Source organism: Helianthus annuus, chromosome 17 (genome assembly GCF_002127325.2).
Source record: "Helianthus annuus cultivar XRQ/B chromosome 17, HanXRQr2.0-SUNRISE, whole genome shotgun sequence".
In the NCBI taxonomy this organism is placed as follows: domain Eukaryota; kingdom Viridiplantae; phylum Streptophyta; class Magnoliopsida; order Asterales; family Asteraceae; genus Helianthus; species Helianthus annuus.
The window spans coordinates 98,621,294-98,637,493 of record NC_035449.2 but is presented as its reverse complement, the minus strand read 5'-3'; the positions used below and the strand labels follow the sequence as shown (position 1 = coordinate 98,637,493).

The 16,200-nt window shown below is 37.8% G+C and overlaps 1 protein-coding gene across 1 annotated transcript; it reads left to right on the top strand.

Moving 5' to 3' along the window:
* Nucleotides 1–12,122: 12,122 nt before the first annotated feature.
* Nucleotides 12,123–15,878, top strand: LOC110920947 (ATP-dependent zinc metalloprotease FTSH 2, chloroplastic). The gene is made up of 5 exons (XM_022165194.2): nucleotides 12,123–12,356; nucleotides 13,400–14,559; nucleotides 14,628–14,941; nucleotides 15,022–15,262; nucleotides 15,376–15,878. Exons 2-5 carry the CDS (start codon nucleotides 13,411–13,413, stop codon nucleotides 15,715–15,717), a joined length of 2,046 nt encoding a protein of 681 aa, XP_022020886.1. The 5' UTR covers nucleotides 12,123–12,356; nucleotides 13,400–13,410; the 3' UTR covers nucleotides 15,718–15,878.
* Nucleotides 15,879–16,200: the final 322 nt, after the last annotated feature.

Sequence of the window (16,200 nt, the reverse complement as noted above, 5' to 3'; positions counted from 1 at the left end):
CCAAAAGCAGTTTATATGACGAAACAGTTTCTGGACACGGCCCCGTGCTCATTGAGCACGGCCCCGTGTTCATCTTTCTGCAGAATTTTGGAGCAAGGAATCTTGGGTTTTTAAGTTATTTTCTGAATTTATGCAAGCTTTTTGTCAGTAAATAACTCTAAACAATGTTACATAACATGTTTTTACCAAGATTCTATGATCAAAACTCATTGTTCCCTACCACAAAGATTGAAAATCCAAGCTTTTCATGGTAGTTCTTGAAGAAAGATGAAGAAGAAGGAAATGTCTAGAAGAGGAAAGGACAAGATGGGTTGTTGGAAACTTCTTTTAGACTTACCTAGGATTGTTTGAGAGAAGATTCCTTCAAATCTCTGTCCCCAAGTTGGTCCAAATGTGCAGGATTTTTGGCTGCATTTATAGAAAACGACAGCCTGCTGGACACGGCCCCGTGTCCGCTGGACACGGCCCCGTGTGCAGATAAAATTCTGACACAGTTTGTCCGTATTCTGACATTCTGATCAGAGGGAATCTTTTGGTGGACACGGGGGCGTGTTGGCCGGGCACGGCCCCGTGTCGGAAAGCTGTCTTATGAAGTTTTGTCTTTACTAAGGAGCTAATCTATATCGGGTGGCTCTTGACTTGTTGGAACAACCCCATAGTGCCTAAGATACCTTAATTGTCCTATACTAAGGCGAGAACGCAAGAGGTTGTCGGTGAGGGTGATTCCTATTTTCATTCTAGGTGGACAAGTCCAACCCTTTCCCGGGCTCTCGTTAAAGAATGTGTATGCCGAATCGCTCAGGTCTATGTATGCACCGAACGAAGTCGATGGGGAGTCCTTCACGGCACAATCGGCACAGGGACGACTATCGTCCGCGTCTTGTCTAGGTAGGAAGGTATTTTCGGGAGCAACGAGGTTGTCGGAATGCGGTTCCAACATTTCCTCATGGTCATCATCTTGGGATGGATCTAAAAAATCCTTCCTAAGTTCTTTTGACCAATTGAGAAGTAGTTCTTCTAGTTGAAATAGCTCGTCAAGGAGCATTTCTCCTAGAATATCTGGCTGGGCGCATTCGAGGGAGAAATAGTGCTTATTTTTACTTTCGCCCCTCTTAAGGTTACAAGGAATCGGTGGGTCTATATAGTGGGGCCTATAAGTGAGGAAGAAACATTTTAATTCCTCATGTTCGCCTCCACATATTCGACACCACAAACCATAAGAGTGCCGAAAGTAAAAAGAATTACTATCACTCATGTTTGTATCAGAAATTACCAACCGCCGGGATCTAACGGTTCTGTTTTCAGCAACTGAATCTTGGGCACGGGGGCGTGTTGAGTGGACACGGCCCCGTGTTCAGCCTACTGTCTGACTTAAAACAAGATTGCCAGTTCCAATGATTGAGCACGGGGCGTGTTCAGCAAGCACGGCCCCGTGTTGAGCTCTGCAGAAGCTAAAAATCTAAGAAAAAATCCTAAAAAATTAAAGAAAAATAAAAATATGATTAGGCCGTTGATTCCTAACTTTCTTAAAATCCTTGTGTCCCCGGCAACGGCGCCAAAAACTTGATGCGTGTGTAGTGTAATATTATTTTGATGAGTATTTAAGCCCTTTTTACACTTTTAGCCAAGTTTTAAATTTATAAAACACGGTATTCACTAACACTAAACACACATATGGGCAAGTGCACCCATCGTGGACGTAGTATAGTGTTGGTAAGATACCGAGGTCGTCCAAGGACACAAGAGCTTTTAATACCGGTTTATCCTCAACGTCTAATCAAATCAAAAAGTTAGAAAAATGTTTTAAACTAAGAAAAATAAAAACTAACTAAAATGCTGAAAATAAAAATAAAATAAAAACAGATAGACAAGATGAATCACTTGGTTCCGACACGTGTATTAGTATAACCTTTGATTATTTTCGCACTTTTGCACTTGTTTAAGAGATTATCTTAGTTATTGTAGTAGGCCCCTCTTTTGAAGGCGACGTTACCCTCAACCCAGTAGTTTGAGTCAGCAAGGATACAATCCTAAAGGGTCGGATTATTGAAAGATAATGAATTAAGTTATTAATGCAAATTATGGTAGGCCCCGCTTCTGGCGGTGACGTTACCCTCGGCTAAGTAGTCTGAGTCAGCAGGGATACAGTCCTAAATAGCCGGGTTATAGTATTAATAGTAGTTAACTTATGAGGGGGTCAAAGAGTTTGGATCCCCGCCATCCAATACCTATGGGCATTGAAGGAGATCCTACTAAATTTGACCCAGGTCCCAAGCAGGACCTCTAAACGCTGAACAAGGGCAAGACCCTTACCAAACCGTTCCCTTAACCCCCGACCAGGTAGCCAACATACCTCCATATAGACCGTGGAGATATGAATGGTGAAAATCTTTTATTTTATATAGACAGTAAAATAACGCCAAGACACCACGGACAAACGATAAGGAAAGATCACCTTCAACATAAGTAACTAGTTATTAAAGTCATTAATACAAAACCAAATAAAAAGTGCAAAAGATTAAAAATAAAAAGTATTATACTAAACACTTGTCTTCACCAAGTGATGTAAGAGACTTAGGAAAACATGGCCTTGATTGTCAAGAACTCTTACGATCAATCTTGGATCCCGAGACGACTCACACACTCTATGATGGACAATGGATGATAGTGGTGGATGATGGTGTTATGGTGGTGGTGGGTGGTGGATGAAGTGTGAGAGAGGTGGTGTGCCAAGGGATGAGAGAGAATGAAGCCAAGCTCCTCTATTTATAGGCTGAACAGAAGGCTGGACACGACCCCGTGTCCGCTGGACACGGCCCCGTGCCCGCCTGACACTCTCTCTCCTCATTAATTGTAATTGCGAATTACAATTAATGCGCCTGCTGTACTTTCACCACGCCCCCGTGCTCGCTGGACACGGCCCCGTGGTGGGCAATGGAAGCTTCTACTGGTTTGTCTTTTCTGCTGCTTCCTGGGCACGCCCCCGTGTTCGCTGGACACGGGGCGTGTTCAGACTCTGTTTCTTCCTTTTTGCTTTGGGAGGTGCCGTTGAGGGTCCGGGCATTCTACTTTTGTTCCTTTTCTTGTATTTATGGTAGAATTAGTGGTCTTTTTGCTTCTTTTGTGATTTTGAGCTCATTTCATCCTGAAAATACAAAAGGAAGACAAAAACACTCTTTTTCCAACATTAGTACTTAAAAAGGGTTAGTTTTATGCCTTAATTGATGTGTTTTATATGTTGCATTTTACACACATCAGTGAGCTCGTAATAAACTTTGTAACCATAGTATGTATGTATGTATGTATTTGTAAACCGGTATGAAAGCAACAAGGAACAGATCAATTAATGATTTGCAAGGTCATTAATATGTGTGCAACGGTGTAGGAAGGCTCAATCCTTTGCATATTTCGTACCGAGCCTCCCGGCTGGAACGACATAGTCACCACATGCGGTCAACTCGCGGACCCATGTGTGGGGCTCGCAACACCCAAATAGATCTATCACTCATGCCCCTCGGTCCTTAAACAAGGATTAATGGTCTCAAGTTAACACCTACTCATTCACATGATCTATCAGTATTTCCTTAGCTAACCATACCATTTGTAACCATTGTAACATTTGTAACATGTATTTCACCCCCGAAGTTATAAAACCGAAAACAATTAAAAGAAAAGGGGGACATGAACTCACTGTCTTGCGTCTCGAAATCTGATGTAACTCAAAGCTGCTACTCGATCACACGACTACCTACAAACGTGCTAAGGTGTATTAGACGGATGGGTCGTGCCTTGACTTTCGTCTTAATTAGTATCTTTGAGTTACGTTTCTTTGTGTATTAACATTATCCCAACGTATATAATTATTTGTTAAAATAATAAATATTTTAACTTAAATTATATTTATTAAATTTTGGAATATTAGTTAAAATAATATATTTTAACTTGACACATTATGTACTTATACATGTATATCTCCCCCAAGGATGGGTGTATTCATACTCGTATTCTTAAACTTGTATATTTTTGCCAAGTATCGGTGGCGTATTCCGGTGTATTTATACGTACGAGAATACGTATTTTTATTGTGTTTACTAAGTATTCTTATACTTAATTTTAGTATTTATTTTTCCGGAATATTATTTTCAATAAAAATCACCAACAAATATTTTTAAAATATATATTTTAAGAAATCATTTATAGAAATTTATCTATACTTCTTCTTGGCAAAATATTTATATTTTCATATAAATCTCAATAATAATATATTTTCAAGATTATCTTAGAAAATATTTATAAATCCATTTTTCACCCCAAAAATAATATATTCTAAATTTTTTTAAGGAAATATATATTTTCTCCAAAAATATTATATTCTCTAATAATTCAAGAAAACATATATATTTTTCCTTTACCCAAAAATAATATATTTCCTTCTTGTAAAAAACATGATATATTTTTGTAACAATTATAAAAATCATATTTTCATTTTCTTGGTTTCCAAAATACCGTTTACAAAAATATACTTATGAATTTAATTACGGAATATTTATGTAAGTTATATTCCTCGTTCGGTTTCTCAAATTTTTGGGTATAATTTATTTATTTATTTTCTTGGAATTTTGGTAATATTTTGTGTTATAATTTCTTGGTATTTTGGTGAGTTATATTATTTCAAGTCCTAAAATAATATAACTAATACACATAATATACAAGTAATTACACAAATGTGATATCTAAATATATATTTTCCTAATACATATTTAGTCACTTTTATTTATCAAAAACCAACCTCCAATATTTGTAATTTTTGTAACAAAAATTATGGCAATTTTTATATGAAAAATCATGGTTAAAATATACTTGTAAACACTTGTTTAAAAATATTTTTCTAAGTGTTTAATTTCTAGAAAAATTTTGCCATAGTTTCCCCTTAAAAATGGAGGTTTCCATGCTTTCAAAGCATATCATTTTCTTTTAAAAATCATCACAATTCATCAACAAAGCAAACAACACTTACCAAGTGCCAAAATCAAGCATTTTACACTACTCCATGAACTTGAAAATTTATAAAAATTTGTAGTAACTTAGTAGTGTGTTTAGTAAGCTTAGTTACCCTTTAAAGTGTGGTTATTTGTTTAAAAACATCATTCTTGAAGATTTTAGATCTTTACAACTTGTAACTTGATTTTCTAAAAATATTTCTTTTGGAATTTTTCTTGTTAGTGACATGTTTCTACACTTGATTAATCACTAAAATTGTGATTAGTTTCCTTAAAAACCATGGTTATGTAAATCTTATAAGTAAACTTAGTTTCTTGAGAAAATCATTTTTGAAATCACACATTTACAAGACTTATATTATACTTTGATCATCATCATTCAAGAAAAACACTTCATACTTCATGTTCATGCATACATAAAGTATGATCATCTTGGTCTTTCACAAGATCATCCACTCATCTTGCTAGATCATATCTTTAATCACAATCTAGCAAGTTTCATATGATGTTTAACATCATAAACACAAACAATCAACGATCAAGAAGCATATAAACACTTAAACAACATAGATTATCATGACTTAGAGCTTTATGTTAAAGATTATGTTCTTAATCTTTTGTGTTCTTCATGATTAGTGATTTACATATAATTTTAACCATCATAAAAAGATGTAAAATGGGATTAGAAGGATCTTACTACTAGCACAAGGCTAGGGATGATGTTCAAGAAGATGAAGATGACAATCTTGGTGGTTAAAAGCTTGTGAGAGAGGTCCTTCACCTTCCAATGGCTCCTAGCTTCTTTACCAAGGTCCTTACACCTTGTAATCACTAGAGAATGGGTGAAGATGAAGTGAAAATGGTGGTGGTGGTGCTCTTGTTCTCGACCGAGACTAGAGGGAGGAGAGGAGAGAGTTTTGTGTTGGTGAGTTGTGATGAAAATGAGAATGTTAGTTTTGTGGTTATGTTATAAATCCTCCAACATGTTTTAATCCAATGTGTTATGTGCTTCTAAAGATGGAACAATAGATCTATTTAACAATTCAAGTAAAATCCAAGGTGGGCCACCCTTGTGGTGACCGTAAATAGAGGGGAGGGGGTATAGGTTAGCTTGTAATGGGTAGTTAAGTTTACAAGTTAGATTCTAATGTTTAGTTAGGGTATTTAGTTGTTATGTTGTTCATATAGTGTGTTATGATGTTCGGGGACCATTACCAGCTCGGAAATGGTAAAACAATGATTCTAGTGAAAATTTGGTGCTTCGGGTAGTGTCCGGTTGTTCGGTTGGTTACCGGTTCGTTAAGGTGCTAAACTATGCAGTTTAGTGTGCTTTATGTTACCTTTTGTGACATTTTTGTTTCCCGACACTTAGGAAAGTATTCTAGACCATTTAACCATAATTCTGCATAATATTAAGTTGTTTAAAAGCTGATTTTTGCTGAATTCTGCAGAATTCTGCAGTTTATGTGAGTTTTAGGCACTTTCCGGCACTTAAACTATCACTAGGAAGGCAGTTTTATGATCCTTACTTTCCTACACACTATACTAGTGTGACTCTTGTTTCCTGGCTCATTCTGTATCTCAATACCATGTCTGTCTATGTACTGAACTCCCGTCAGCATTTCTGATTTGTCTGATCACTGTGCTAACTTTGTTTCGTGCATCATTTGAATCAATAAGGTGTTGCATGCAATAATGATATGACATTATGCAATATATGATGCACACATATGTATATGAAAATAATCAGAAAACATTCATGTCATTAATTTTAATCAGCACAGTCATTAAAGCACTAATTACTGTTTAAGTATTGTACGAATACATGAGATTTTGACAATTGTGACATTTAATACCCAGCTAAAACCTAACCTAACTCTTCCCTATATAAACCAAGCCTCCCCCAAGCCATTTCCACTTTTCAAACACTCACATAACTCTCTCAAATCATTCACGAAGCTGCTGCAAACAGAAGTTTGAGCAGATTCACCATCTCTCACAAAAGTGAACATAACTCACTCAATACTTAATGTTTTTCATCCATTATTTTTCCCACTTTCTTGGAACAACCTTAGGAACATTTCCAGAGGTTTTCCATGGAAAACCAAGCCCTGGAATGTCACCGAAAAGGCTCCAAAGTGGACTGTTTGTTTCTGTTTTCATTTAAACTTGTTAATCTTAGTTGAACTTGAGTCTATCTCATCTCAAACCTATATCCTAATGCTCATAATCAATTGAATGGTTAGTTGGGCTTAAAAACAAGGCTGAGAAATGTTAAATCAGAGGTTAAAACCTCACAAACATTATGTTTTAGTTAGGGTTTTACCCACATGAAGTGTTCAAGCTTGAAGCTTGATGTATGTGTGATTGTTAGACTAGCTTGGGCAATTGATGCGTGTCAGTGTGTATATGATTTAGGTATATATTTTAAGCCCTTTGTACACTTTTTAGCCAAATTTTAAATTTATAAAACACGATATTTACTAACACTAAACACACATATGGGCAAGTGCACCCATCGTGGACGTAGTATAGTGTTGGTAAGATACCGAGGTCGTCCAAGGACACAAGAGCTTTTAGTACCGGTTTATCCTCAACGTCTAATCAATCAAAATGTTAGAAAAAGGTTTTTAAACTAAGAAAATAAAACTAACTAAAATGCTGAAAAATAAAAATAAAACAGATAGACAAGATGAATCACTTGGATTAGACTCGTGTGTAGTGTAACCTTTGATTATTTTTGCAATTTTGCACTTGTTTAAGAGATTATCTTAGTTATTGTAGTAGGCCCCTCTTTTGAAGGCGACGTTACCCTCAACCCAGTAGTTTGAGTCAGTAAGGATACAATCCTAAAGGGTCGGATTATTGAAAGATAATTAATTAAGTTATTAATGCATAATGTGGTAGGCCCCTCTTTTGAAGGCGACGTTACCCTCGGCTAAGTAGTCTGAGTCAGCAGGGATACAGTCCTAAGTAGCCGGGTTAAAGTTTTAATAGTAGTTTAACTTATGAGGGGATCAAAGAGTTTGGACCCCCGCCATCCAATACCTTTGGGTATTGAAGGAGGTCCTACTAAATTTGACCCAGCTCCTTTGCAGGATTATACACTGAACAATGACAAGACTCTTACCAAACCGTTCCCTTAACCCCCGACCAGGTAGCCAACATACCTCCATATAGACCGTGGAGATATGAATGGTGAAAATCTTTTATTTTATATAGACAGTAAAATAATTCCAAGACACCACGGACAAACGATAAGGAAGAATCACCTTCAACATAAGAAACTAGTAATTAAAGTCATTAATACAAAACCAATTAAAAAGTGCAAAAGATTAAAAATAAAAAGTATTACACTAAACACTTGTCTTCACCAAGTGATGTAAGAGACTTAGGCAAACATGGCATTTGATTGTCAAGAACTCTTACGATCAATCTTGGATCCCGAGACGACTCACACACTCTTTGATGGACAATGGATGATGGTGGTGGATGATGGTGTTGTGATGGTGGTGGGTGGTGGGTGAAGTGTGAGAGAGGTGGTGTGCCAAGGGATGAGTTGCAAGAGCTCCAAACACCCCTATTTATAGGCTGAACAGAAGCTCGGGCACGGCCCCGTGTCCATCTGACTCTCTCTCTTCATTAATTGCAATTCGCAATTTCAATAAATGCGTCTGCAGAAAGTTGACCACGCCCCCGTGTCCGCTGGGCACGGCCCCATAGTGGGCGATAGAAGCTTCTATGACTTTGTCTTTTCTACTGACCCTTGGGCACAGCCCCGTGCTCACTGAGCACGGGGCGTGTTCAGTCTTCTGTCTTCTTTGTTTTGCTTTGGGAGATGCTGTCGAGGAGTCGGGCATGCCATGTTTCTTCCTTTTCTTTGTATTTATGTTGGTTTTGGATGTATATTTGTTCCTTTTGTTCGTTTAAGCTCATTTGACCCTGTAAATTCAAAAAGGAAGACAAAAACACACTTTTTCCAACATTAGTACTAAAAAAGGGTTACTTTTATGCCTTATTTGATGTAATTTATATGTTGCATTTTACACACATCATAAAAATCCACTTACTTCTTGATGTTTTTCCATAGATTAGTTGTTGTTATTTCATTATTTCTTGTAAGTTCATGACCCTCCTCGTGGTTTATAACAACAAGTGTAGTGGTGAATAATAGAGGTACCTAAATGGAAGCTTTGTTCTTCCTACCTCATGTATGAATTATATGACACAAAGAGGTGCCTAAATGGAGACTTTAATCTCCTACCTCATGCTTGACCTATGGGACTTTGTAATCTTTATATTATCTTTGTATTCGATATGTATACCTAAGTAACTAAACTTGATGATAACTTAGTGGTTATTTGTCAAGAATATGTTACATCATCTATGACCATGCACTCATTACGACTCTAATGGACCTTTGAATCCATGAAATCATACAAACTCTTTTGAGTTTCAATAGTGTCAAGAACGAGTGTTATATGTACAAGATGAATATTTTCAATTATGATATTTTCCATAGATTTTAGACTCCGAATCTATAATCTTCAGATTTCCCCAAACTCACACACCTATGTTCTTCGTGTAGAAGGACAAGGTGCTCCAAACTAATCCATTCACTAACATCACTCGTCGGGATTTCAAGTAGGAAAGCTTGCAAAATCGTGAGTATACTCGATCCTTTTTTACTCTTTAACACTTTGGGATGCAACATGTATATTATACAAAATCACATGACACTTAAACTATTTTAAATATACTCTGTCCATGCTTAACATGAGACTATATGTGATTGCTTGTTACTCTCGTATGCTATGTAAACTATTTGGTTGATATATGCTCATTAACTTTGCTAGCCTACCTTAACAATTATAGCGCTATAGGATTAACGCACTGCCCATTAGTCTTGGGGTATTGTTAAGTTAAACTTGTTACCTCCCGCTACTATATTGGGATAGGCTATTTTAACGCGTTGTATACTTGGGTTTGAACATATAGTATGCCATTTTAACATACTAGTATTCACATATTATGAATCATGTTGGATATGAGCGCTTTTTATACTATATTATGCTATGTAACAAAACTTGTATACTCGCCAACTTTTTGTTGATTATTTTAATACATGTTGCAGGTTGATAGACTCGATGACGCTATGAAAAATGCAATTTAGGTGGACTTAGATACACACCTAGATTAATTTTGTTATTTTGATGTATTGTTGAAACAATATTGTCTTTTGTTTGAACTTTGTAATACATTTTAGTGTTGAAATGAAATTGGATTTAAATTATATTGTCACATAGTGTTATGAAGTCTCTTGCAATCTCGTCTTCGTCTCATCCCGATGTTTCCGCCATCGGTTGGGGTGTGACAACCCCTCTTCTCCCCTTAAAGAGCGCTAATACAAATGGGAGATGGGGTCCACTACACTCCACCAATCACATGTGTACACACACGCATGCATTTTTTTTAATTAAATCACAACACCATTGTTAAAATGTGGGCTAGTTAATGTTACACCCCAACTAGCAGCGGAAACAAAGGGGTGCAACATGTAACATCCTGTATTTTCATGTTTATATTTTTAGAAAGTTTTTATTCATACTTCATTTCAATCTTGTAATACGGGACTTCGATCATAATGGGAAATCATGTTTATAACAATCGTACTTACATTCATACTTATGCTACAGTTCATCAAATACGTGTTTGCATGCAAAAACCAAGACTATTATACATTCGAATTATCATTCGTACATGCACGATGACTGTCGCATACTTATATACATTTCCAATACCTGAAAATGTTAAAATACAAGTTTATGGCACAAAATAACATCAAATATAAGTTTGGGGGGGGGGGCTAAAATGAAAAACAACCAAACTTAATCAAATGGTCGCGCCGCACGGTGAACAAGGACCCTTAATCCTCATAAAGTTGTTTACCAGCTCCAAATTAGTCACCTTTCTCACCTCCATTTACCCCAATCACCTTTTATCTCCATTAAAACAATAACCCTAACCAACCACTATATAACCAAGCTTCCCACACCTTCCTTTCACTTTTCCCACACTCAAATCACTCTCTCAAGAACCCGAACTTGCAACATTAGGGCATATTATCTCCAGGTGTACAAGGGAGCTTCAACTCACTTTCTCTTCTTCATGAATTCTTGCTTTAACTCACTTGGAACACCTCTAGGAGCCTGTCCACAAGTTTACCTTGTAAACTAAAGTGGAATATCACTATTTTGAGGTCCAAAATGAGGTTGAATTTCTGATTTGTTAAGCTTTCAAACTTATTATAACTTTTAATCATCTTTCTTTGAAATGATTGTTTGAAATGTTTATGCCTAAAAGAGTGTTTTTGAAAAGAAAAGAGATGAAAATGGTTGTAAAAATGCGGTGGACTATCACAAGCAGGATTATGGGTCATCCAGGATCCACCCATGGTGGGCGCCAATGAATTAACACTGGTTAATACTATATTATCCCAGCTGGTCGTCTCGTGTAAAGTGGTTCAATCTCTATCTTTCACTTTCCGAATAGCTAATCTCACAAGCGGTCCTGCAAAACAAGAACATCGGTGACTCGCCACAAGGAGGAGAAGATGGGGGTTCTTCTTGTGACCACCCTCCAGCGTGAAAATAAGTATTTGTTTTGAGGATAAGTGTGTGTTAGAGTAAGAGAGTGAGAAATCGATTCCTTAAACCTGGAGGTAGACTCTTCTATTTATAGCTGGAGAATGGTGAAGAAGGAGACCTGCCAGCTAGTCAGTGTCTGCCAGCTGTCCGACCAGGAGGAATATCATTTCTGTCCCCTCTGACGTTGCCAGTCTCTAAGGTGACGTGGCTCGCGACTATTCGCTCCAGCAGGGCACTCACTTGTACTGGATGTCGTCATGTCCTCCTAGGATCTTGCACCCGTTGCTGGCGTCTCCCTATTGGTATTTGGTGCCACCTGTTATCCTTTTTGTCTGGAGGAGCATATTCTTGTCAATGGGTGACTTCTTCCAAAGCTTCTAGAACCTTCTGAATACATCTGTGTGACAAGGACGCCAGCTTAAAGTGATGTTGTCTCTGATGCCAGCTATCACAAGTATAAGCCGAGAAAAGAACTATGGATTCACATAATAATAATTATTGTGAAATGAAAAGGTGTAGATCTAAAAATGATATTGGTTACATAAAAAAATCACTATCCTGAAAAAAGAAAGGCGTGAGATAATTGATTAAATTTAAACATCCATAGAGGAACACGTATCCATCTCCATACCACATCCCCTCCCTCTTATACTCTCATCTCTCTTCTCCCAAATCAACTTCCTCTTCTTCCAGTCTCCTCCCGCAACAGGTATTATTCATCTTCTTCGATTAATTAACTCTTCTGTTTGTGAATATACTTTCTAAATCGCATGAATATTGCAACTCTTTTCGTTTTTTTCTTTTTTTGACTGGGGAGATCTAGATATTGTAGCTAAAGTTACCTGTGCTTTTTGTTGATATCATTGCAAATTGTTTGTTGGTGGTTTGTGGCTGATATCTACACATTATTATACTAGATTTTTTGATTTTGTTCATTGCAAATTCATCATGATTTCTGTTTGGGGCAACATATGTAATAATACTTTCACCCAATCAGACACTGCCACGTCATTTCACCTAAATTGTTTACCTAATGCTCAAAAACGTTGGCGATGGTTTACCTAATGGGTAAACCTTCACCGATCATCCAATGCAGCCGAGCGGTAAACACAGACGGCGGCGGTGTTACCTTTCGGTAAACCGCTTTGCCGATCTGTTTACCTATCCACTCCGTTCACCCTTACTTTGCTATGCTTTCGCCTGCTCTGTTGTTGAATTAGGAATTTCATCTTTCACATTTGGGCTGAGGGTGCATACCCTAACATTATTATTATTAATAATAATGCTGTTTCATTCATTGTAGAGGGGCAACTTCCATCCATTTTGGTCAAAATTTGGTTGGGGTTGTGTGTTTTATCATTAACCTGGGAACAACAAAAAAATCTGTTAGAAACGGCTTGAATTATTTTTAAGTCACCCAAACATATACAATTGCTTACAAACCCCTATATTGTTGTATTAATATGGATATTTGTTTTTGTATTCATGTATGATAATAATAATAATACTTCATTAATTATTTTTGAAATTCAAAGACTGGGACAGCCTCTACCTACCCGCCCGCCCGCCCAATAAACTTCTTTGGATGCCCATTGTTTAGATTAAACTTTTATGTTTAGAATGCATACCAATCTTTTGAAAACTGATGTGTACTTTTTTAATGGTTGACTGTTAGTTATAAAGTTACGAATGTAGACTTTGTTGCATTCATGGTCACTAATATAATTTTTCATTGTAAAATCTCCTTTCCAGGATTCTCTAAAATGGCTGCATCCTCGGCATGCATTGTTGGAAATTGTCTATCGACTAAAAGAAACATAAACAAGGAACTTCATGGTCGCCTTTCCCCTAGACTTCCATCTGTTCCAAAATCAGTTATAAAAGCATCTCAGCAACAAGGAAGAAGGGGTTTTTTGAAATTATTGCTTGGAAACACAGCTCTTGTAGGACCCGCTTTGCTAAGTAGTGGGAAAGCTTATGCTGCTGATGAACAAGGTGTTTCCAACTCAAGAATGTCTTATTCTAGATTCTTGGAGTACCTAGACAAAGATAGAGTAAACAAAGTCGATTTGTTTGAAAATGGAACGATAGCAATCGTTGAGGCGGTTTCTCCCGAATTGGGAAACCGGGTTCAGAGAGTCCGGGTCCAGCTTCCGGGTCTCAGCCAAGAACTTCTCCAAAAGTTCAGGGAGAAAAACATAGATTTCGCAGCACATAATGCTCAAGAGGATTCGGGCTCCTTTCTGTTCAATTTAATCGGGAATTTGGCCTTCCCGTTGATCTTAATCGGTGGCTTGTTTCTTTTGTCGAGACGTTCCGGAGGTGGAATGGGAGGTCCAGGTGGGCCCGGGAATCCTCTTGCTTTTGGTCAATCAAAAGCTAAGTTTCAAATGGAACCAAACACTGGTGTTACGTTCGATGATGTGGCGGGAGTAGACGAAGCAAAACAGGATTTCATGGAAGTCGTTGAGTTTTTGAAGAAACCGGAGAGGTTTACTGCTGTTGGTGCTAGAATTCCAAAGGGTGTTCTTCTTGTGGGTCCCCCAGGAACAGGGAAAACACTATTGGCTAAAGCTATTGCTGGTGAAGCAGGTGTCCCCTTCTTCTCCATTTCAGGTTCGGAATTTGTTGAAATGTTTGTTGGTGTTGGTGCCTCAAGGGTTCGAGATCTGTTCAAAAAGGCAAAAGAGAATGCACCGTGTATCGTATTTGTTGATGAAATTGATGCGGTTGGGAGACAAAGAGGAACGGGTATTGGAGGAGGGAATGATGAAAGAGAACAAACGCTTAACCAGCTTTTGACTGAAATGGATGGGTTCGAAGGGAACACAGGTATCATTGTAGTTGCGGCCACCAACCGCGCAGACATTCTAGACTCTGCCTTATTGAGACCAGGAAGATTTGATAGACAGGTACTAAACATTCAAAATTGATAAACTGTATTTTTGTTACTAAACATGAAAAAAATTTCTGGTATCAGGTATCGGTTGATGTTCCAGATGTTAAGGGAAGAACAGAGATCTTAAAGGTACATGCTGGCAACAAGAAGTTTGACAAGGATGTCTCTCTGGAGGTGATTGCCATGAGAACGCCTGGATTTAGTGGTGCTGATCTGGCGAATCTTTTAAACGAAGCAGCTATATTGGCTGGTCGGCGTGCAAAAACTGCTATTTCATCCAAAGAAATTGATGACTCCATTGACAGAATCGTTGCTGGAATGGAAGGAACAGTTATGACAGATGGAAAAAGCAAAAGTCTTGTAGCATATCATGAAGTCGGCCATGCTATTTGTGGGTACGTGCAAATCTTTAAAGTTGTTGATTTACAAGTTAACCGTTCTGAATGTTTACTATTTGGTTGTGTACGTGATGCAGAACACTCACACCGGGGCATGATGCAGTCCAGAAGGTGACCCTGGTCCCACGTGGTCAAGCAAGAGGGTTGACCTGGTTTATTCCGTCAGATGACCCTACATTGATCTCCAAACAGCAACTATTTGCACGAATTGTTGGTGGTCTTGGTGGAAGAGCTGCTGAAGAAATCATCTTTGGTGAGCCTGAGGTGACTACAGGTGCAGCTGGTGATCTCCAGCAGATCACCGGTCTTGCCAAACAGGTAATAATCTAACTAGTGAATTTCGTATTTACCCATGAAAAACTTGCATAATATCTATTTACAGAACCAAATATGCCTGCCTATTCAAAAACTTAAAAAAATTCCATGTGCAGATGGTGGTGACATTTGGCATGTCAGAAATCGGGCCATGGTCACTTATGGATGGGTCAGGTCAAAGTCAAGATGTTATCATGAGAATGATGGCTAGAAACTCCATGTCTGAAAAGCTTGCCGAAGACATTGATACCGCGATTAAGAAGCTATCTGACAGTGCGTATGAAATTGCATTGAGCCATATCAGAAACAATCGCGAAGCTATAGACAAGATAGTTGAGGTTCTTATTGAGAAAGAAACAATGAGCGGTGATGAGTTCCGGGCCATCCTTTCTGAATTTGTTGAAATTCCTGTTGAGAACCGGGTTGCTCCTGTTACTCCGACTCCGGTCAATGTATGATAGAAGAACATATGTTTATATAAATTCTTAATCACAGTTTTTGGTTTGTAGTAAATTGTAATAACTTACTTAACTAGAAGTGTTTCATACATACATACATACATATAAACGACAGTTGTTGCTTCTGTTTAATGTGCAGTGTGTTGGATGTTTCAAGTCAACTATGTATGATTCTTGTAATGGTGATATGACAAAATCTTTCTATCAAATATAAGCATTTGCCTGTGATTATAAAAAGTGTAAATCAAAATACGCCACATGATTAGGGGTGAGCAAAAGGAAAAACCCGACCTGACCATTACCCGGCCCGACCCGAGAACCGATCAAACATAAAATACAGAACCGATTCACTACCCTAAATATAGGGTCGGTTCCGCTCCATAGGTCCAAGTCGGGTTTCACCATGAAAAGAACCGAGAACCGACCCGACCCTATTTTATATGAAAATTTGGAACCGATCTAAATACCTAGGTACTTGGGTTC

Coding starts and splice junctions, on each gene's coding strand:
- LOC110920947 (XM_022165194.2), top strand. CDS start 13,411: ATGGCTGCATCCTCGGCATGCATTGTTGGAAATTGTCTATCGACTAAA. Junction 14,560..14,627: donor CAGGAAGATTTGATAGACAG/GTACTAAACATT, acceptor TTCTGGTATCAG/GTATCGGTTGATGTTCCAGA. Junction 15,263..15,375: donor TCACCGGTCTTGCCAAACAG/GTAATAATCTAA, acceptor TTCCATGTGCAG/ATGGTGGTGACATTTGGCAT.